Here is a 23,526-nt window from a genome sequence, read left to right as displayed (position 1 = left end):
TACAACACTCTACATTCTTTCTAGACTTGGATTCCCTTATACCTTGCAGACAAAAATATGTTACCTCATCTATATAAAACATGTTGGCCTAGAGGCACAATGTCTGGCATCCAAATATGTAATTATTAGGTACGCGCCGAATTGACGTGGTATTCCCTCTTGTCACATTTATAATAAATCCCATCATGAATTGAAATTGAATGCCCTAAATCTCTATTTTGCAATTGAAATATCTGTAACACATTCCAAATTACCCAAACGAAACATATATGTATCTGCACAGTCCTAGTGCCCAGAAATTTTAGTGTTACCAGCATTTATATATACACAGATATTTGAAATTTCAGTGTTACCAGCATTTAAAAGTTCTAGTATTACACATGGCATTACATTCTCTTAAATCTTCAGCTGCTTTCAGCAAGAATAAATTTGAAATAATATACATTCCATATGATTCAAACACTTGTTTGTCCTCTAGAGACTGTGGATGGTTCCAGGAAACTATTACACTTTGAAGTTGATAACACCTGAGAAACCATGTGCATAGTTGGTCTAGAATCTGGATTAGCACACAAGCATGCAATTGCCAGCTTTATAATGACTATCAATTGATTCTCAACCTCAAGTGTGGTAGGTGGAAGGCGTATGTCTAACAAATCTTTCAACAGTAAATTCTCCTCCACAATTGAAGTAGATAGATTGGAGATGATATCACCCGGATGCCTTCCTTTGATCACTTCAATAGCCAAAACTCCAAAACTATAAACATCACATTTCTCAGTTATCTTCATCGTGTAAGCAAGCTCTGCAAACAAAAACAGAATCTATAATGCCAATGTTCATATGCTTTATGTTGTACATTGATTAAAAAATTCAGTATATTACCTGGTGCAACATATCCATATGTGCCAGCAAGTGAAGTCCAATTGGATGAGTCTCGATTAAGAAGTTTAGCTGTGCCAAAGTCTGAAACATGAGCCATATATTCAGAGTCTAGCAAAATATTTTTGCTTGATATGTCCCTATGAACAATTGGTAGTGAACAATCATGGTGCATGTAAGACAGAGCATGAGCCACACTTTTGATGATATTCAACCTTTTATTCCAATCCAATTCTTTTGCTTCTCCATCATTGCTCAAAATGGTGGCCAAACTACCCCTTTCTAGGAACTCATAAATCAAAAATGAGTGTTGTGTGCTTGAACAAAAGCCGTGCAATTTTACAATATTCCGGTGACGTATTTCTGTTAATGCCCTTATCTCATTTAAAAACTCTTTTTGCTGTCCAATCTCACCATCATAAAGAGGTAGGAGCTTCTTCACCGCTACTAGGTTTCCAGATGTTAGCTTTGCTTTGTAAACGGCTCCAAATCCTCCCCTTCCAATGCAAAACTTTGCATCAAAACCCTCAGTTGATTTAATGATTTCTTTGTAAATTGCTTTTCCATTGAAAGTTGATATTGCAAACACTTCTTCAATGTGAATGTCATTTATTTGGTTTGTAAGTGGACCATTCACTTTTCTTTTTAAAAAGAAGAAAATTCCAAGGAATGCCAATACAAGTAAAAGAGTTCCCAGAAGAGGGAAAATGATTAAGAAAATGACTTTGGGTCCCTTTTTTGGAATATGTTTTTCTTCCCCACAAGGTTGCATTCCTGTAACATTTCCACACAATCTTTTATTCCATTCTAATGCTTCTATTTGAGCATCTTGAAATGCTCTGCTTTTGGGAAGAGGACCCTCCAACTGATTATAAGATATGTCGACATATGACAAGCCATGCATTCCTTCAAAAGTAACGGGAATTAAACCAAAGAGGTTGTTATGGGAGATGTTCAATAGCTCCAAGCTTTGTAGATTGGCAATTTGTGAAGGTATCTCTCCTTCAAGCAAGTTATAACTCAGATCTAGTTGGGACAAATGAGCTAAATTACACATTTGAACTGGAATGGCTTCGCTAAAATTGTTATTGCTCAAATTCAAGTAGTTTAGTTTTAAAAGGCCCCCAATATTTGGTATCAACTTGCTGAATCTATTAGTGGATAGATCTAGATATTCAAGATTTGTTAATGAACCAAGTTCAGGAGGTATATCACCCGAAAGTTGATTTCCATTTAAAATCAGCCTCAAAAAAGATGTCAACTTTCCAAATTCCTTTGGAAGCACCCCAACCAACTGGTTAGAAGAAAGATCAAGCACTTGGAGTTGAGTTGAGTCTCCAATTACAGGTGGTATGCCACCAGTAATATTGTTTCCAGCAATTCGTAAGGTGGTTAGTTGTGGGCATCTACTCCAATTTTGTGAGATTTCACCATAAAATCTATTGTAACTTAGGTCCATGTACCGCAAGTTTTTGTAGACACCAAAATCTTCAGATATGTTTCCATAGAATAGGTTTCTTTCAAGACGGACTCTAAATAAGCTCGTGCAATTTCTCAAGGTTTTGGGTATGGGGCCTATTAGCTGGTTGTTGAAAGCAGTCAAGTTTTGAAGAGATCCACTCTGGCATAAGTTTTGAGGCAAAGAGCCAATGAATTGATTTGTATCCAGTTGTAGCACTACTAACTTCATCAAATTTCCTATCTCTTGAGGAACCGAACCAGAAAGTTGGTTATCACGAAGATATAAAACTTCTAAGTTGCTCAAATTACCCAAAGAAATTGGAACAGTACCATTTAATTGATTAGTGTCCAGTTGAAGGCTAATTAAGGACTTCAAGTTTCCTAATTCTTTAGGAATGGTTCCAAAAAGTTGATTGCCGTTCAAGTGTAAGACCGTTAGGTTGCTGAGAACACCTAACGATGAAGGAATTGAGCCGGAAAGGTTATTATACTGAAAGCTTAAAGAGAAAAGTGACTTCAAATTCCCTATTTCTGGGGGGATGGAGCCAGACAGAGAATTGCCATACATATGCAACCATGTAAGCTTTTCTAAGCTTCCAATACTAGAAGGGATGAGACCTGTTAGGCTGTTGTTTTTCATGTCAAGTTCAACTAAATTGGAGAGGTTTCCTATTTCCCTAGGAACGGAACAATAAAGTTGATTATCATATAGGTACAAATAAACCAAGTTCCTTAATTTACCTAAAGAAGCAGGAATGGAACATGAAAGGAAATTGTTATTGAGTATCAAGTAGACCAGATTGCTCAAATTACCTAAAGAAGCAGGAATGCAGCCATGAAGATGGTTGGCATACAAAGAAAGGTCATTGAGAGACTTTAACTGATCGATTTCTGGAGGAATTGAGCCATTTAACTGATTATTAGCAAGGTTCAACACCTCAAGATTGATCAATAGTCCAATCTGTGGTGGGATTTCCCCCGATAACTTATTAAATGACAGATCAAGATGTCTGAGTTTGGACAGATTACTAATTTCAATAGGGATTGTACCAAAGAGTTCATTCATGCTGAAATCAAGAAATGCAAGACTGGGGAGAGATGAGAATGAAAATCCATGAAGCGTACCTTTCAAGGTTGAGTTAGCCAGATTTAATCTAATAACACTTCCTGCTTGGTTGCAAGAAATGCCAAACCAACTGCATGGGATTGAGCTGGTATTCTGACTGTTTGAAGAATTGGTTGCATTGTTAGGGAGAGTCCATGAAGGCAGGGGTGGCTGGGTTTCATTTTGAAGAGTGGCTTTCCAATTTAGTAGAGCATCTGCCTCTGCCTCTTCATTCAAAGAAAGAGAAGTAACATCAAATGAGGAATGCAACATGGCCAATACAACCAGTGTAACGAGGGAAAGCACTTCTTTCGAGAAAGACACTGCCATGGTATTTGTTTTACAAGTTGCAAACTAGTATAAATTTCAAACTCTTTATGTAAATGTGTCTAAGCTGCCCTCATTAATTCCAAGCAACATTTTTGGTCGTTTTTTTTTTAATTTTTTATAGGAAAATTCTTGGTCGCTGTGGAAAATAAGTTGATAGTGACAATTCATCAATAACATGGACTTTCACGATGAGACTTTCTAACTAATCTGTCATCATGTCATTTTATTCAAATTACTCGTTTTTCAACCTTTTTATTCAAGCAGTTGATTTTGTTTCAAAATATTGGCACTCGCATATTCTTATAAGGATTTTTTTTTTTTTTTTTCAAATTTTGATATTGATACTGATAAGGTTTTGATGCTGATATGGGTTTCTTTTTTCAATTTTTGTTAAGAAATATTGGCACTTGAAAGCTAACCATATTCTTATATGCTTCTTCAGTAGTTGAGAATATGATGGAAATAGTCAATAAAATACAGCCAACGACTGTAATCAGTCACATTCAAAAATAAAAAATCAGGTAGACTATTAATAAGGAATGCATGAAAACTGGATCTCTGTGTTAAACAATCAAATTATGCATACTTTTCGTTGGACGTGGAAAATTAAAAATAAAAATCAATCTGTTTGGTTTCTTTCTTTTTCTTACTTTGGTTTTCTTTCCTACTACGTTGCCTTCGATCCCTATTCTTACTTTGGTTCCCTTTCTTTCATTTCTCTTTTCTTTTTCTTTTTAAATAATTTTATACTTTTTTTTTATGGCTGTCAATTGGCTCAATTGATCAAATTTTATGTTGCTGAACAAACAAGAATGGGGATAAGTAGGGAAACAAGGCTGGATTTTGTTGTTCCAAGTTCCAACGCCATCCCATTCCTACACATGCCTTATATACTTATTACATAAATACTTCTATACATTTTTAATTATACTAAAGCAATCCTTAGTAGGTAAGTTGGTATATATCTTAATTTTCTCTATATGCAATTCAAGTAGTTCGCAACCAAAAAAAAAATTACATTTTCTGATTGTTTTGGTTTTAAAGTCAGACAGGTGACCAATTCGCAGTTAACTCAATTCGATAGGTCCATTTTAATTTTAAAACCATAACAATGATGTGTTTGGAAGTGGGATTTTTCTCAAATGTGTAAATTGCTAATGGCTGCTTTTAAATATGAGAACTTTAAAGCGTGAGATATGAAAAACAATTGCTGGTTTCATTTGCTTGATATGAATTTAACAACACAAACTGATCTGAACTTTAGGGATTATTCTCTAACAACAACATTTGTGATGCTTTGGATTTGAATTAAAATTTTACATAAAATGGGACAAGTATGCCTCAATTCCATTAGCCTACAACCCAATTAGTTGTAATGGATCAAAAAACAGTAACAAAATCTTATTAAATAAGTTTTATGGAAATTAATAATCAATTTTAGGAGAAATTATCCAGTTAGACCAATGTACATCTTTCTCTCACAAATGTTGGTTTTATATGTGAAACTTGCCTTTATGTGAGAGGAATTTGTATTCATAATTTACTAAATGCATTGAATAATTTCACCATTTTTGTAATTCTCCGTACATGAAGAAAAATATTTTCACAAATAAATCTTCTAATTAACACTAGCAAAATGGGACGCAAGATATATGTGAAAGATAGCAAAATATGGGGTAGAGAGTTCTCTTTACCAATCTCTACCTGCACAACCATTAATTTGTGGTAGAAAGAAAGGGTGCTATTTACCCAACCCCTGCAGCCCATTGAAGGAAAAGGCGAACCACCGCACACCCTTAATGCGATGGTCACTCTACAAGTATAAGTGTTTGTGGGGTGTGGGGGGGGCAAAGGTCAGAGTTTAAGCCTCCAGGAAGAAGTTTCACATACATATACACTTAAATTATGCTAGAATAGAAATTCTATCTTGTAAAAAAAAAAAAAAAAGGCAAGAAGATGAGGAGATAAAATAATGGCGCAAAATAATCTTCATTTTGTATCGACCTTTATTCCTGATATATCTAACATTTTGGACCAACGTTCAAGAAAGCTGAAGGCCGAAAGCCTACAAATGGGAGAATCACCCATCTGAAGATCAGGATCCTGGGAGTTGGCCTTGGGCAAGCTGACTCCAGGCATTGATTGCAAATTTGCAACAAAATTATTTTATTTTTCACGAGGAAAAATAGCTTTCAACTAAGAGGAAGTTTGGGAAACAAACCATGAATAAACTAGAAACTCAAGTGCTCCCACTGGATGCATAAGTACTAAATAAAAAAAGGCATTTCTCTATGACAATTTCATACTTGGTCCCTAAATTTTGAGGATCAGCCATGTATACTCAACAAACTAATTAAGACCAATCATATGTATTCTTTTTAATTTTCTATTATAATTGAAGTCATACTCTTTGTCACATCCTTGACTGATTTTTTTTTTTTTTAAACTATTTTTACTAATACTATTTTGAGTCTTCGTCTACCTTTTTTTTTCCAAACAACTAAAATAAACTCTCTCTTCCTCATTGGTGAATTTATCACTCTCTTCTACACATAATCAAACTATCTCAAGCAACTCTATCTTTTCATCAATAAAGATCACCCCTATCTTTATGGGGATTTTCTCATTTCGAATCCTATTAAATAGGTAAAATATATAAAATATTAAATACGTAAAATAAAAAAAGAAAAATATATTTAAAAAATCCAAGTACAAACCAAAATCATTACATTTCTATATTAACTACAGCTTGCTTCTATGCTTGGTGCAATTGGTATGGTATTTTAAGTCAATTCTTTAAACTTCTTTCCCGCATGAACTAAGCACTTTAATTAGTTCAATCTCCACTACAATATATACAATATGCCCGCATAGCATAACCAATAATTAAGATGCTACAACAAGAAAGGAATTCAAAGGTAACATAACAAACTCACCTTTTCCATCTTGCAGAAATGCTAACATATGTTCAGTTGAGGTTTCTTTAGGCACTCAGTGTCAAAGAAACAACTGAAGAGAGCTTGAATTTTCGGACTTTAGTTGAATTATCTGGCTGAAAGAGAACCTCAGTACTCGATCTTACAGTAACTTCCTTCCACTCTGAACCTGAAGCCCCTTCACTCCGATAATCCCGAGGAGAATACAGAACTTGGAGTTTTGAGTGAGCTGCAATTGGGCCATGGAAACTTGAATAAATCATATGAATCTTAGAGAAACCATAGGTGCGAAAATAGATGAAACAGCATCTAAGAGATTTGTGCGTGTAGCACAAATAAGAGGATTTAATCTTCTGATGAATAGCACAAATAATCATGGGAAAAACCACAATTGTATTTAGAAAAGAATAAGGCCTCACTTATTAAAGGGCATCAACTCATTACCGAATATTCCTTCGGATAACTAGTAATAGGACAAAAATCAGGGGAATAAATAGTCATTTGCTTAGTTTTGAATTTTGATAACCTTTACAATAATGATGAGTGCTAAAACATGTTAATCTGGTTAAAAATATAGATACATATATTGGTAAGTTATGCAAGCACCTAGTGGGTAATGAACCCACAAACTTACCCTCAACCCTGCTTTTATAAGGGGAGGACATGCCATTTGAGCTAGAGCTCGTTAGCCTTGTTGAAAAATGCATAGTATACCGTAAATATAGCAAAGTGTTCAACACACAATATTTTTATCTACATATTCTTTTGCATTTTAAATAAGTTTAAGTCCCATAGAATGAGACGGCCTGATAAAGTTCAACCAGACACGAGGTTATTCTCTTCAAAAACAAACTAGCATATTTAGTAGCTAGGCTTTATTTCTTGAAACTGCATCACACAACTTATTTTTTTCCTTTTTAATCACACAATAACAGGTACTAACTGTTAATATGATTTTAGGGCTAACGCACATGCACAAATTGGCCAACCAATCAAGTCTATGTGCCTGGAAAACTGATGTAAAATGGAATAATCTTAAGCCTTCAATATTCTGTATACCAAATATCTAATCATTAACCATGTCTGGCTCCCTCCTTCAAAATACCAGATTTTCAGTAGTCCAACATAACTATCCAAAAAGCAAGCAAAAATTGCAAAAGATGGGAGATTACCTAATCCAAACATGCTCGTCTTTTGGATGATCAGGCGACTAACTTTTGATCTTCTGATATTTTTCAAAGCATTGATGTCTTCTTGTTTCCCCTTGAAATCCAGAAATTCCCCAAGGACATATTTATTTCCTTTAAGCTCCAGCCTGCAGAAACAATTAAGAAACAACTGTTCGACAACCATCTAAACTTGAGTGCGGAATGGGGAATATGACCAACTATTTAACAACTTAATTCTGTATAAGGCCAGCAACTTCGAATTGAAATAATTTTTGCATGATTAGATCATATGATTTTTTTTCTTCTCATTAGAGATATTATGTGAAAAAACCTACGACTAAATCTAACGAGTGTAAATAGATTCAAGACTGATTCAACCATAATGAAATGGTTCCCTGAGCCCATCAACCTCACTCAAAAAGGGTGCTCCTGTTTTTGGGGACTTGGGTATCTTCGTCCTTGTTTTAAATTTGTTAACAGGGATAGGCAAAAGGACCAAATTGACAAGAATTTTCTTTTTCTTCTTTTTTATGTGAAGGATCTGAAATTATAGGGTAGCTATTGCTAAAATTAGAATCTCACGGAATCGAAAGCACTTATGTCAACTCAATAATAGACAGCTTCACACCACAAAAGATACAATTATTTCTTTACCTCAAACAGTCACCATGAAATGCATTTCAAGTAACCAAAATAAATTTCCTATCATGCTTCAAGAGCATAGGCAGGTTCCAGCATCCAGTCAATTAAAATGTTTCAAGCATAGTTTAATATCATCCACCAAACATTTGACGTTACACATATATAGGATTATGCAGTCTGCAGACAACATATGCATCAAATTTTTAAGATATAGATAGCAACACACCTATCCCACATTGGAGCTGTGCTAAGGGTGAAATTTAGCTTCTGATGAATTGATTCTTGCATCTCTTTCTTTCCACCACGAAAGGCACCTTTGATCCAACCAGAAAACATGCTCTTTGGTTCTGGTTTCAGTTGTACCCATTGGTCATAGGTAATGACTTCAGATGGAAAAGAGCTTGATTGGAGGGTACTACAGGGAGATTACATAAAAATATTCACATAAATAGAAATTCAGCTAAAATTCAAACTATGATGAAATAATTTAGTATTAGCAAACACTGAAGTCAGGTAGTATTAATTTTTCCTAATAGCAAAAAACAAATTTTCGGCATAACTAGTGAATTAAATTCTAAATAATGTGAGCTTCATTTCTTGAACCCTTCCATCAGCTTCCAACCTAAACACAACTTCATCAAGAAATTCTGCTAAGACTTTGTAAGCAACAAATGCTTGAAAATATGCAAAGCCTTTAGAGAAGAAACCAAAAATAAAATAAAATAATTTTTTTTTTAAAAGATGAATGTGCAAATGGTTCCATATAGTGAATTACACCCAAAAGTAAAAAAACCCCTGAAGATCCTCTCAAAAAAACTCAAGAAATGAGAATAATCGCATATCAACCATCAACAAAGAAAATGTTCTCTCAAGATTTCCTTGGCCAATGAAATTAATGGGTAGAAACTATAGCAACAGAGCAAACATAATGCTGCCTAACCATAAAAATTAAAAATTGCAGCCATTGACAGTTAGAACATATGAGTACACTTCAAATTTGATTAGACGAACTGTGAATTTATTTTAATAACCACACCATTGGGGTAATTTCCATGCATACCCAAATTTTGGATTAGGCAGTACAACTTTACAAGAAAAATATCCTTCTGGCAGAGCAACTCCTCTCTGTTCAAGATACGATTCAAGAATTGAAGCTTGTTTTTTAGTCTCTGCCACCTGAAATATGAAAAAAATTTAACAGTTGTAAGAACTAAGAACATGTGGTGGACAAACAGGCAACCAAGTTGCACCCTTCTACCTGATTCTCATTATCTACAAAAGTAAAAGAACCAAACTAACCTAGAAAATCATAAAGAAGAAAATTTAAAAATAAAAAATAAAATAAAATAAAAAACTTCTTTAAAAAGGCATTTCTGACAGACTAATATAAATGTAGTAGAGAATGTATAGATTGGGTCTAGGCCCTAAACTCTTAAATTTGCATAATGTAAATCTCAGAGAGCTTGAACTATCTACAATCTCATAATCTAATAAGAATTTCCAACTTTACACATTAAAAATAAAAACGAAGTTGAACACCTTGATTCCACATCCATTGCATGGCTATAGAAAAAATATCCTCTTTGTAAGCCAAACACTAAATCTATGCTACCATATTTGGAGTCTTTATTAAGTTTTATAAGGCCTTTAATTTACTAGTTAAATTGAGATTCCTAACCCTAACAAGAAAAAAAAAGTTAATGAATATACATAAAAATATGCTTCATTGATTCAAAAAAAAAGTACCAAATTGATTAATGTGATTACAAGTGGTTTGCATTGTTGAAGGCATGTGCGCCTAGAATATTCTTTTTCCATTTTCTTCTTCTTTGGTACGCTACTACTGTCCCTGAACAGAAAAAAAAAAAAAAAAAAACTTCTCTCTTTTCCTTCTTTTTTACAACATCAATTCAAGCCCTTCTCCATACATGTCAGAACCATGAACCTAAAGCTTGCCATAACCTTAAGCCACCAAATAACCCATCAGAGCAAGCTTTGGACGAACATAATACCTTTTCTACTAATTATCAAGCATTTCAGGTATCCATGGAATTGACAATTAAATGAGAACAAGAGCATGAGTTAACATGGAAGAAGTTAGGAATATCACTAAACAAGTTAGGACCGCATGTTATAGCTTCTTAATGAAACACTTATTAAGTTCTGTCTATCTGAGTACATCCGGTGTGCTATTGATCAAAATAAACTGAATGTAATATGAGAGACACAAACCAAACTATTGAAGATAAAGTCAGAAGAAGATGAAAACAAAAGGAAAAACAATGAACTCCGACTCAGTATCCCACCATACTACACTGATACACATACATCGGTCTATTTATAAAGATCCATGACCTTAACAGATTTAGAGTTAATTTACATGAGCTGAACTATATTGAACACGCACTTCGAAAATCTAACTACTAACTGCCAACTAATTCTTAACTGACTTGGCTGCCATTAACAACTTCTTGTTGAGGTATTATACATATTGGTGATCTACAGCATGATCATTGCCACATATATATATATATATATATATATATATATATATATATATATATATATATATATATATATATACAATTCACAACATTCTTGGGCAACATTTGAAGCAATAAAAATGCTTGAAGAATGCTAAATTCGGACACTAAGAAACTATAATTTGAACCATGACTTACAGGATCGGGAAATCGTTCGGCTTTGTGCTTACTGCCGCCTTCACAAACCCAGCTGCCATCCGAATTCACCGATACAAATCCTGATATATTCTTAACTGATATCACCACTGCCTCCCTATGCAACATACATAAAAACAAGAGAAACTGAAGCATGCTGAGTAAAAAAAGATTCCAACTTTATTGAACCTCTCTTTGTTCACTACTTATATCCTTGAATTTTCCAACATTTTCTCATCAGCGAATCAAAGTTGAGAAATTTTGAAACTCTTACCCTTTGTTAACAAGAACCATGTCGATATTCTGTCGTGAACCCGTGTCGGCATCTGGAATTCGAAGCCCCACATAAACCTTTCCACCATAAAGCTTTTCAAGCCTACAAATTTGCTCAAAAAAGAAGAACAATTGAATCAGATAAGCATAATCTCTGTTTGGGTGTCGAGAAAATGCAGCAAAGAAAATGTTGAACCACAGCTTTTCTGCTGATTCAGCTAATTAACCTAAACAAAATTAGAAACAAAAAGTTTTTTTTTTTCAATTCAATGAAATTTTTTCTCTCTTATTAGTCTGGCACTTTCTCAGCAACCAAACAGACCCAGAAAAAAAAAAGAAGAAGTGAAATACCTATCGGCGACTGAGAAGAGAGCATTGAAATCAGAGGATTCGAGATCCAAAGCGTCGTCGTCGTAAAAGAAGCACTTGAACAATCTGTAAAGGATGAGGCCACAGATGATCTCTACCCACATCGTAGCTTTTGTAAGAATAACAACAACAAAACGAGGAGCAAAATATTATTAGTATTATGGAGAGAAAAAGAGTTTACAAAGTTCCTTTCTTTCCTTTTCTTTTTGTCGGGAAAATGGTTTCTGGGAAAAAAAAAATTATATATATATATATGTATGTTTTTTTATTAATGGTACGTGCGAGCGTAACGCGCATTTGAAATTTACATCCTTAAGTGCTAAGCAAAATACGTAAGAAAAAGCATAATTTGCACAAGTTCAGATTTTTTTTTTCTTTTCTTTTCTTTTAAAAATCTCATGTGTGAATTCTAATGGTTGACCTTTTTCGCTTGGTTTTAAGTTACCGTTAACATCTAGTGTCGCAGTATCATGTGTGTTGAGAATTTATTTCATAAAGTAAAAAGTGATTAGTCTCACGATTCTATCTTCTTCTTTTTTTAGATAGAAATACAAGTAGATAGAAATACAAGAGAAAAAATGGGATTCTAACACGAAAAATATTTTATTTACAACCTAATTTAGGCCAATTTGATAAATTTATTATTGTAGCCATCTTTTGTTCAGATTGAAGTAAGTGGACCGAGTAATCTTTGAGAAATTAAGCTATGCTAGAGAGAAAAGTTTAGATTCAATGTATTGAAAAATATTATTCAACTCAATGATATAAAATTACAGATAATGAGATATTTATACAAGAGAATTTCCCTAACAAACTCTAACTAATCCCTAACTAACACAGTGGGAAACACTCTTGGAGTAACTGAATCTTTAACATTCAACTAGTACCAGACACGTGTCATACCAAAACTAACACTCACTAAGCTATAGTCACGTGACTCAATTGCTGCACTTAACTACTATGTCCACACTAAGCCTACTGTGGCTTTACACCCCCCCTCAAGCTAAGGGGAGGAACTCCCATTAGATTGGTGAGCAGAGCATGAAACCGAGGAGAAGGGAGAGCCTTAGTAAACAGGTTAGCCAGCCGATCATGTGTAGAAATAAACTTAACAAGCATATCCTTATTAACAACGTTCTCACGCACAAAATGGTAGTCCACCTCGATGTGTTTGGACTGAGCATGAAAAACTGGATTAGAGGCCAAAGAAAGAGCTGAGACATTGTCACACCATAAGATTGGAGGATGATGCAAATAGACACCCAAATCCTTCAAAAGCATCCTCAACCAGTAGAGCTCAGCAGCAGTGACAGCAAGAGCTCTATATTCAACCTCTGTAGAACTCCTAGAAACAGTAGGTTGTTTCTTGGCTGACCAAGTAATGGGAGAATTACCCAAGAACACAACCATGCCAGTGATAGACCTCTTGTCAATAGGGTCCCCTGCCCAATTAGCATCAGTATAGGCAGATAATGCAAGAGAACCTTGTTGAAAATGAATGCCAAGATGCAAAGACCCTTTGATATATCTCAAAATCCGTTGGGTAGCAACACGATGATGAGAGGTAGGGTGGCTCATAAATTGACATGCTTGTTGGACAGCATAAGAAAGATCAGGTCGAGTAAAAGTCATATACTGAAGAGCCCCAACCAAACTTCTGTAAATAGTAGGATTAGATAATAAAGGACTGCTGTCAGGAATCAAATGGTGAGAAGAAGAACAAGGATTGGAGCAAGGTTTACAATCAAGCATCTTGAACTTGTGAAGAAGGTCCTAAGCATACTTGGATTGATGGACAAAAATACTAGTAGAAGTATATTCAAACTATAGACCAAGAAAATAGCTCAAAGGACCAAGATCCTTAAAAGCAAAGGCTGCACCAAGCTGATGAATAATGGAAGAAACAAAAGAAGAATTGCTGCCAGTAATGATAATATCATCAACATAGAGTAAAAGGTAAACCACACAAGAAGAGTGGATGAGAATGAACAAGTTACTGTCAGCCCCAGAAGCATGAAAGCCAAGATGAAATAATTGAGTGGTAAAACTATTAAACCAAGCCCTTGGAGCCTGCTTAAGACCATAGATTGCCTTATGAAGGAGACACACATGATTAGGCCTTGACTGATCTCTATAGCCAAGAGGTTGAGCCATGTAAACCTCCTCTTGCAAAACACCATGTAAAAAGGCATTAGAAACATCTAATTGCCTTAAAGACCATCCAAACTGAACAGCCAAAGCTAAAATAATCCTGACAGTATTGGGTTTAACAACAGGACTAAAAGCTTCTCCATAATCCAATCCATACTGCTAAAGATAACCTTTAGCAACCAACCAAGCCTTGTACCTAGCCAGACTGCCATCACTGTGTCTCTTGATTTTAAACACCCACTTACAGTCTACCACATTCTTACCAAAAGGCAAAGGAACCAAGGACCAAGTATTTTGTTGCAGCAAACTATTGAACTCAGAATCCATAGCTTCAACCCAATGTTTGTGCTTGGAAGCCACAGAAAATGAAGAAGGCTCAATGGTAGTATAATCAGAAACAACAGTAAGAGCCTTGGGCTTAAATATACTATTTTTGGACCTGGTCACCATAGGATATATATTGGTAGTAGGAGAAAAAGGCACAGGAACAGAAGAGGGTTGTAAAGAATGTGAAGAGGAAGGAGAAGAGACAGAATCATAAGCCAGAGAGGGAAGATCAGTGAGAGGAGGACTAGGCATAGGAGGAACAACAAAAATGGGACTATCAGCCATGACAGGACTATCAGAGACCACAAATATAGAAGTAGGTAAGGTAGTAACAGCAAACTCAGCAGGAAAAGAAAGCAAAGAATTGAACCAAATATCAGTAGAGTGAGGAACTGAAGAAGGCATAGAAGAGTTTGAAGAAGCTGAGACAGAAGGATAAGAAAAATAAATGGACTCATGAAAAATAGCCTGACTAGAGATATAAGTCTTACTAGAAGCAACATCTAAACAAATATAGCCTTTGGACATAGGAGGATAACCTAGGAAAATGCATTGAGTAGACTTAGGATAAAGTTTATGAGAGGGGTAAGACCTAAGCAAAGGATAGCAGGCACAACCAAAGGATTTTAAAGCCTGCAAGGGTGGTTCTTATGAAAGAGCTTTTCCCATGGGGAGATAAAATTCAAGACTGAAGAAGGAATCCTATTAATCAAGAAAACAGCAATGCTTAATGCATAAGACCAGAAAGACAAAGGAAGATGAGACTGATAAAGCATAGCAAGACCACTCTCAACTAGATGCCTATGTTTCCTCTCAGCAACACCATTCTGATGAGGTGTATATGGACAGGAAAATTGGTGCTGAATCCCATTAGACAAACAGAAAGACTTGAATTTATGATTATCATACTCACCACCTCTATCAGACCTCAAAACCTTGATAATAGTATTAAATTGATTCTCAACAAGGGATTTGAAATGAACAAAAACATTAAACACATCATATTTATGTTGAAGTAAAAACATCCATGTGAAACGAGTAAAATCATCCACAAAAATGACATAAAACCTGTGTCCAAGTTCAGAAACAATGGGAGCAGGACCCCATACATCATAACAAATCAATTCTAAAGGAAATGTAGAATCAGATACATGTTTAGGAACAAAAACCTTGTGCATTTTAGCACTTATACAGGCTAGACATTAAGAACAAATGTCATTATTTACAAACACATGGACAGAATGAAAATCAGATAAAGCAAAATGAAGTATTCTGGAGCAAGGATGACCAAGCCTTTTATGCCAAAGCAAAGCTTGATCAGAGACAGCAACAAAGCCAGTAGAGCTAAGTGATGAAGAAGAAAGACTGGACATAGGTGGAATAGGATATACCCCATCCTTACTCAATCCTTGGTAAAGAATTTTCCCCGTAGGTAAATCCTAAATGGAGAACTTGTAGGCATCAAAATAACAAAAAGCATTATTTTGAAGGCACAATTTATGAACAGAAAGTAAGTTTGATGCAAGGTGAGGAACACAAAGAATATTATCAAGCTTGAAATCATGAGAGGGAGTAACAAGCTTACCATTGCCAATATGAGTGACTGGTAATTCTTGCCCATTACCCACTGTTACCGAATCATTACCAATAGTTGGCTGCTGATGAAGAGAAAGCTGAGCCAAGTCAGGAGTAACATGATCAGATGCCCCAGTATCAGTAAGCCAATGTGCATTCTGAGGAATATTAGTAGTAGCAGCCATAGAACTTGCAGCCATTGAAGCAAGCTTGGTTGGAGCATGTCTCCCTTGATATGCAAAATTCATTCTATGATAACAATCAAGGGTAGTATGACCATTCTTGCCACAGATTTGACAAGTAGGTCGCTGATTCTGTGATGGTTGAGGACCAGACTTAGGCTGAAACTGTGATGAAGAAGAACTACCAGGAGATCCAAAAAATGAACCTTGACTATTGCCAAAAGATCCATAAACTTGACCACCACCACTAGAGGAAGAATTCCCATGAAACTGAGCATGACCATTACCTCTACCATTGCCACGACCTCTGTTACCATTGTTCTTACCTCTGCCACGATTATTGAAATTATTGGAACCACCATTAAAATGATTCATAGACATGGCTAGGGATATAGATTCCTTGCAAGCAGAATGCTTCTTGATGGATCTTTCTTCAGAATTCAAAAGAGTATTCAACTCTTCAAGACATAGCACATCATTTCTAGTCCTAATTGCAGAACAGAAAGCATCATATTCAGCAGGAAGTGCTTTAAGTGTTAGATGAATCAGCTCCTCTTCATCTACACAAACAGCAACAACACTCAATTTGTCACGAATTTCTTTAATCCTCTAAAAGAAAGTATCAATTGTCTCAGGTCCTTTCTTGATACTCATTAGCTCATCCCTCAAGCCAAGTATGTGAGAACGAGAGATAGAGGCAAAACGTTTCTCAAGAATCTTCCATACTCCTCTCCCTGATTTCTGCCCCATTGTTAAATCAAGAATTGATGGAGAACGAATGGAATTTAGAAACGTAAACAGTGCTTGTTCACGATTTTTCCAGTGAACATAATTAGGATTCGCTTCAGTGGTATAATTCCCTGAGCTATCCTTCATGAATGGATCAGGAGCTCCATTGGAATCATCAATGAAGTTGATCAAAGAATAGGCCTCCAAGATTACTTCGATTTGGTGCCTCCAAACCAAGTAGTTATTGAAATCCAGCTTTATGGTTACCATACTCGCCATATTAGAGAGAAGCAACAGTGATGGATTGATGCCATGATTAGAACTAGTAGAACTATTAGAACTTAAAGTAGCAGAGGTTGAACTCGCACTCGCAGAACACGCCATTAATGGCTTTGATACCATGAGAAACTAAGCTATGCTAGAGAGAAAAGTCTAGATTCAATGTATTTGAAAAATATTATTCAACTCAATGATATAAAGTTACAGATAATGAGATATTTATACAAGAGAATTTCCCTAACAAACTCTAACTAATCCCTAACTAACACAGTGGGAAACACTCTTGGAGTAACTGAATCCTTAGCATTCAACTAGTACTAGACACGTGTAATACCAAAACTAACACTCACTAAGCTATAGTCATGTGACTCAATTGCTGCACTTAACTACTATGTCCACACTAAGCCTACTGTGGCTTTACAATCTTTTCCTTGGTTTTGATTTGATTTGCTATAAGTAGACTTTGTTTGTCTCTTTTTGAGATTGAGCATTGTAATTAATTTTTGAGTAAAAATGCAAAATTGGCCCTCTAACTTTCACAATTTTTCATTTCAGTCCTATAACTTTCATTTTTGTCAATTCAGTCCTCTAACTTTCAATTTTTTGTCAATTCAAGGCTTCGTTACTGCTCAGTTCCTGCTGTCGTCAGACCTACTAAAATGATGCTGTTTTGGTTTTTTTTTTTTTTAAATTCTGAATTAAAATAAGAAAACTCAAGGAAAAAAAAAACATTAAGGGGAACAACTTCGTCGTTCCTCTTCCCCTGAAATCAAAAGAAAACCAATTACCCAAATCCCTAACCCGTGAAACTTTGAGAGAGAGAGAGAGTGAGCCGGTTTGAGAGAGAGCGAGAGACTGAGTTCACCGCCACCACCCCACCGTAAAATTCGACGTGTAAAATGCTTACTAGGAAATCTCCTTAGAATAGAGAGGAAGAGTTGGATACAAAGGAGCTTTTGGGGGTTATAGGCGATGAGCGCATATTACCCAAAATTCCAGGTGGGATTTCAAAGGAGGCAAGGGATTTCTTGAAGGCTTGTCTTGTGAGGAAACCCATGTTCAGGTTCACGGCTGAGATGCTTTTGGATCATCCCTTTCTGCCAGTGTGGATGAACTTGAGCTACCCGTTGTTCCTAGTTCTTCTTGCATCGTTTTTTCAACGTAGCAGAATGATGATTTTGTGCATCGTTCTGATAGCCTTTGTGTATCACTATTTTTCTTGGTTTTTTTTTTTTTTATTTTAATTTCTCTGTATCTATTTCTTTGATGATTGGAATTTGGTTTGAAAAACTTATGATTTCTCTTTTGTTGAATACTGTTATGATATATGGTTTTTATTCTTTAGGTTGAGAACCATATGGGTTATGTTGTAACTTGAGACAATCAAAAGAATGAGAGAAAGACAATCAAAAGATTCCATTGTGTGCATATTTTTTGTACTTATGAATTCTGTGATGGCAAAATTCTGTGCAAACTGTGGTGTACTTATGAATTTGTATATTTTGTAACTTGCTTTTTGGCCAAACCAAAGGAAATTACATCAGAGTATACATTCACACAATAGGCAATTTGTCAATTTTCATCTATACATAGTCTATTGGCATATTAGGAACAACATTCTCAAAAGAGTCCTTCAAAGTGCCACCTGCCATTCAAAGTCTAGCCAGTTAATGTTGTTCCAAAGTTTGAAACAATGTCCACCAATTCCATACCGGACATATTACTTTACAACTATCAAAAGAAATCAAGTTTACAGCATAACAAATGATGACATATTGAAGTAAGAAAAATTTAAGGGGTCTATCTACATGCTAAGATTGTTTTGATTAGATGAAAATTGACAAACCACTAAGCGACAACAGCAATTACATTAATATAAAACAAATCCACATCAGTGCCAGTAGCAGCAATTTTCATCTACCAAAATAAGAAAAATTGAAACAAATCCACCCCTGCCTTGCCTTTTCACTTTAACGTCACAAAATAATTTCAATATTAGTCAGCTTGCTTCAAAAACTAAATTGCCTTAATAGTTTGGCAATAACATCACAAAATAATAGCCGTGTGACAATGTTTGGCCAATTACATAACAAACTATGCCTAAGTTCTGAAGTGTTGTTCCTAGAATCAACTAAGTTCTGCTGATTTGTTGACTATTAAAATTTTTGCAGCTTTGTTAACTACCATCAACTCCTGCTCTAGATCTCTTCAAGTTCCCCTCAACGTTGACAGCCTAGATGTGAAAAGTATACAAACATTAGAAGTTGACAGCAAAAAGATATAAAAGTAATATATGTGAACATTAGTAAAGTTCATTCTAACACAAAATATATTTGATCTAAATAAAGAGTTCAACCAAAAAGCAAAGCTGGATATGGCATCATTACTTTCAGATTTGTTTTTTGCTAAGTAATAATTGACATTTATAAGATAGAAGGATAACCTTGAGTTACACATTCATTTATGCATGCAAAAGAATCCCTAAAGAATAGATCATTACTTTCAGATATATTATGTACTCAAGCCATTGGAATGTCCATCGAAATTTCATGGGGAGATGCATCTTAAACTATACAGTAGAAAGACTGGTCATTTTCTAAAAATTAACACTGTCTAGCAATGTTGTGCATATCCAAATCCAATATTATAAGTCCCAGTGCAAATCTGAGAAAATGCTCACCCCTCATTTTTTTTTCCTCAGAACAAGATACATCCCACCATGATACTACTGACTTGCAACATTACACAATTACAACAAAAGTTACTACACCTAAGTTAGATCTTCTCAACTCCGCACAATAGCGTCTGACCTTGGTGTATTGCTCACAAAAGTCCCCTCTAACCATGCCTCTAGCAATGTCTCTAGCTCTATATGCCTTCGACAAGGTAAGCTCCACAGTAACATCCCGCCCCACTGCAACTACCAAATCTTTAGCTTTAAATTCAATATTAGTCCAAAATTGATCAACATACTTTTCTGCCACCCGATGTGTAGAAACTTGCCTACTATGGAAAGATCTAATGCATGTATGAATATCATCAACACACTAATCCGGAAGTTCGCCTCCTTATCAATACTTGCAAAACTTTCCAAGGACAACCTTCAACACATTTATACCTCACCCTAGTCTTCTCATTCTTTGACAACTTAATGCCATATCCATGCTTCAATTTGTAAGCTCGTGCAAACTCTTTGAATTCCCCAACACAAACTTAGGATCCTTTAAGTATTCACTTCCGAATTCAGGTAATTTTTTCTTTTGCTCACTATCAGAATTGTCGAGATAATGCAACTGGTTCGAGGATGCATAGTCAGATCCACTTGGAATTTTGTCCAACGGCCAATTAAAAAGAGTTGGAACTAGATCTAGGTGGGATAGTGATTGGTTTGCAAAATTAGGTGGGTGTGACAATGGATGGATGACATTTGTGAGTTCTTGTGAGGGTTGATTGTTATGGGTTATGATGGGCTGAATTGTGTAGTCATCCATAGTAATTTCATATAATTGTTCATTGGTTGGGTCATCATAGTCAGAGTCATACCATTCATAATTCACATCTCCCACGACACCATTCCCATCCTTGGCCCTAACACCATTCCCTCCATCGACTACATTACCACCCTCCTCAAACTTATCATTTGCAAGAGCCTCATCCCCATCCTCAATAGCAACTTCATCAACACCACAACCAACCAAATTTGCAGCATCAACAACACTGAGATCCCTAACTAACAATTGTTTCTGAATAGGGGTTGCATGTTCTACAGAAATGTCTATTTTAGGATCAATGAGGTCAAGACACTTAAATAATTCATGAGTATCACCATCAGTAGACAAATATCTTAGGCCATTGTCAAGATCCAACCCAGGCACAAGATAATAAAACTGGACATAATCCAATACCCCCAACTCCGCACAATAATTCTTAACCTTTGGTACAAAAAAGCAATTCGAATCCACATTATCATAAACTTTCACCTTGCCACCTATATACTTCCTCTTCTTAACCGAGTGGTGCAATACTCCATTGTAGTGAAGAACTAATGTAAAATTCTGACCAATCATCTTCCCTTTAAAAGTTTAAAATGAAAAATGTCAGCACACAACATAAGTATTTTAGCTGACATATATAGTGACAAAGACAGTATTAAGTAACCCCACACACACCATGAGCCCAACAGAAAAATAAAGTGCTGACATCTAAATACCCCATACAACAAACAATTCCTCCAAATGGGGACCAAATTGTTTCGAAACAATAATATTGCATGTGAAGATGTTCAACAAACAGACAAAATATATATATATATATATATATATATTTTAATTCGGAGTCTCAACCGGCCTTAGTCTGTAACTTAGCCTCAGACAAAATATATATATATATATATTTTATCCACTCAAAAAAGAAAAAATAAACCATATAAAGTAGAATATCCCATTCTCGCCTAATAGTCAACAAAGTCCAACACAAACAAACAAAATGCAAAAAAAAAAAAAAAAGCTTTTCAACAGAAAAAGTCACCAGCTTTATATAACACACAACTCATTGTTCTGCTACTACATATACCCAAAAATAACACACTAAAACTATTCTTGTGCTTATTCTTTGCTGGGTGAAGGTATTTATGAGAGAAGTGTTGGTAGGTGATGGTATTTATGAGATGACCCATTTATATACAGATTAGTTTAGTTTAGTTATTAAGCTGCAAAAATATACCTACAAAGTGGCTGGGAAAGAAGCGGAGGACAATCGAGGAGGAGCTACAGTAAGGCAAGGCAGAGCACACCCATCACCGATTCAGAACTCCATCACCGATTCAGTCAAGGCAGAGTAGCGAGGTTGGTGGTGGTTTACATGGCGAATTTTACAGTGGGGTGGTGGCGATGAACTCAGTCTCTCTCTCTCTCTCTCTCTCTCTCTCTCTCTCTCTCTCTCTCAAACTAGCTCTCTCTCTCTCTCTCTCTCTCAAAGTTTCACGGGTTAAGGATTTGGGTAATTGGTTTTCTTTTGATTTTAGGGGAAGGGGAACGACGACATCGTTCCCCTTAATGTTTTCTTTTCTTTTTTTTTCTTCTAATTTTTCTTATTTTAATTCCGAATTAAAAAAAAAATACACACACACACACACACAACCAAAATGGCGTCATCTTAGTGGGTCTGACGGCAGCAGTAATGGAGTCTTGAATTGACAAAAAATTGAAAGTTAGAGGACTGAATTGACAAAAATGAAAGTTAGAGGACTTAAATGAAAAACGGTGAAAGATAGAGGTTTAGTTTTGCATTTTTGCCTATTTTTTGTCTATCTATATATTAAAGGTTGCTAGTTATATTATCTGACTTCACAAAGGATTATTCATTAACAAAAGAAAAATAAGTACATAACTGACTATAGTAACCTATAATAAATATATAATTGTTGAATGTCCGATGAATAGTCAAAACACATACATTGGTTAGGGCTTAGGGGGTTACTAAAATTATGAAAAAAATTGGCTGCTCGTGGATGCTAAGGGATCTGCATTACGGGCTTCTAAATAAATATGCATCATTTGCAAACTTGCCAAGTTGCCATTGCTTAGCAATCAAAGTCCTACAATTAGAAACCAATGTAGTGAAACCAGAAGGAATGGCAGTACAATGAGTTTTTTTAAAAATCGAATATTTGTCGGGAATTAATTCCAAGAAAAAGGTTTCTTAAACCTAAATTCCAAGCTTAAAAAAAATTTAATTTTGCCTAAATTGATTTTTTTTTATTTTAATTTTATGCTGAACCCAAAAACTTTTAACAAAAGAAAAACACAACAGTCATATGATATAAGGGCTTTCAAAAAGCTTTTGGGAGAAAAACATTCCGCAAATCAATAATAGAAGAAACAAAAGTTGTTCAATGGGCTGTGAGTTCTAGCTGGTAAAGTCTCTGATGATTGAATAAGAGATTTAGGGTTCAATATCTGCTTACAGCAAAAACTGATTGAGATCTGGGTCTAATGTGATAAAGAGTTATCATAGGAGCGAACACTATTGGTTGAAACTCTCTAAAAAAAAAAAAAACTGCTCAATAGGCCATGCTGAGAGATGAGGTGGGCTTGGACAATTTGATCATACACGGGAATAACAAATACTGCATGGATCTATACATAAACCAGGACCATTACCCAGTTGGGAACTGGACACAATTCTTAAAGTCAAAGATCTCAAATTGCAACTTCTGCTGGGTTCAAAGAAGTGCCACAGAGCAGCCCATGAACTAGCTCAATGGGCTTTGAGTTTCAGTTTTTTTTGGCACAGTGTCCCCAACTTCCTTAAATTGACTTTGAAAAAGATTGGAACATTAGATTTTGTCTACTTTTATCTCTGTCAATGCTATTAATACTCTACTATTATTAACGAAAATTTTAACTCTTAGATTGATCACACACCCGAAATGGTTTG

At 35.4% G+C, this 23,526-nt stretch overlaps 2 protein-coding genes across 3 annotated transcripts; both read right to left on the bottom strand.

Annotated features, from left to right (window-relative positions):
* Positions 1–272: 272 nt before the first annotated feature.
* On the bottom strand, positions 273–4,032 carry LOC142619566 (uncharacterized). The gene is made up of 2 exons (XM_075792707.1): positions 886–4,032; positions 273–805 (listed from the first exon to the last, which is right to left on the bottom strand). The coding sequence occupies exons 1-2, from the start codon at positions 3,776–3,778 to the stop codon at positions 456–458; spliced, it is 3,243 nt and encodes a 1,080-aa protein (XP_075648822.1). The 5' UTR covers positions 3,779–4,032; the 3' UTR covers positions 273–455.
* Positions 3,566–12,094, bottom strand: LOC142619567 (uncharacterized). 2 transcript variants are annotated; one of them, XM_075792709.1, is made up of 8 exons: positions 11,828–12,084; positions 11,478–11,579; positions 11,207–11,321; positions 9,586–9,701; positions 8,752–8,940; positions 7,887–8,029; positions 6,715–6,943; positions 3,566–3,675 (listed from the first exon to the last, which is right to left on the bottom strand). In XM_075792709.1, exons 1-7 carry the CDS (start codon positions 11,947–11,949, stop codon positions 6,762–6,764), a joined length of 969 nt encoding a protein of 322 aa, XP_075648824.1. In that variant the 5' UTR covers positions 11,950–12,084; the 3' UTR covers positions 3,566–3,675; positions 6,715–6,761. The 2 variants fall into 2 exon arrangements, with proteins under 2 accessions (XP_075648824.1, XP_075648823.1); XM_075792708.1 differs by lacking the exon at positions 3,566–3,675 and having other exon boundaries at positions 6,456–6,943; positions 11,828–12,094.
* Between the last annotated feature and the right edge of the window lie 11,432 nt (positions 12,095–23,526).

This window comes from Castanea sativa, chromosome 12 (assembly GCF_040712315.1).
Source record: "Castanea sativa cultivar Marrone di Chiusa Pesio chromosome 12, ASM4071231v1".
Taxonomy (NCBI): Eukaryota; Viridiplantae; Streptophyta; class Magnoliopsida; order Fagales; family Fagaceae; genus Castanea; species Castanea sativa.
The sequence above is the reverse complement of the archived record's forward strand: the minus strand, read 5'-3'. Positions and strand labels throughout refer to the sequence as shown.

Coding starts and splice junctions, on each gene's coding strand:
- LOC142619566 (XM_075792707.1), bottom strand. CDS start 3,778: ATGGCAGTGTCTTTCTCGAAAGAAGTGCTTTCCCTCGTTACACTGGTT. Junction 806..885: donor ATATGGATATGTTGCACCAG/GTAATATACTGA, acceptor TTTTGTTTGCAG/AGCTTGCTTACACGATGAAG.
- LOC142619567 (XM_075792708.1), bottom strand. CDS start 11,949: ATGTGGGTAGAGATCATCTGTGGCCTCATCCTTTACAGATTGTTCAAG. Junction 11,580..11,827: donor CTCTTCTCAGTCGCCGATAG/GTATTTCACTTC, acceptor GCAAATTTGTAG/GCTTGAAAAGCTTTATGGTG. Junction 8,941..9,585: donor CTGCCTAATCCAAAATTTGG/GTATGCATGGAA, acceptor ATCTCCCTGTAG/TACCCTCCAATCAAGCTCTT.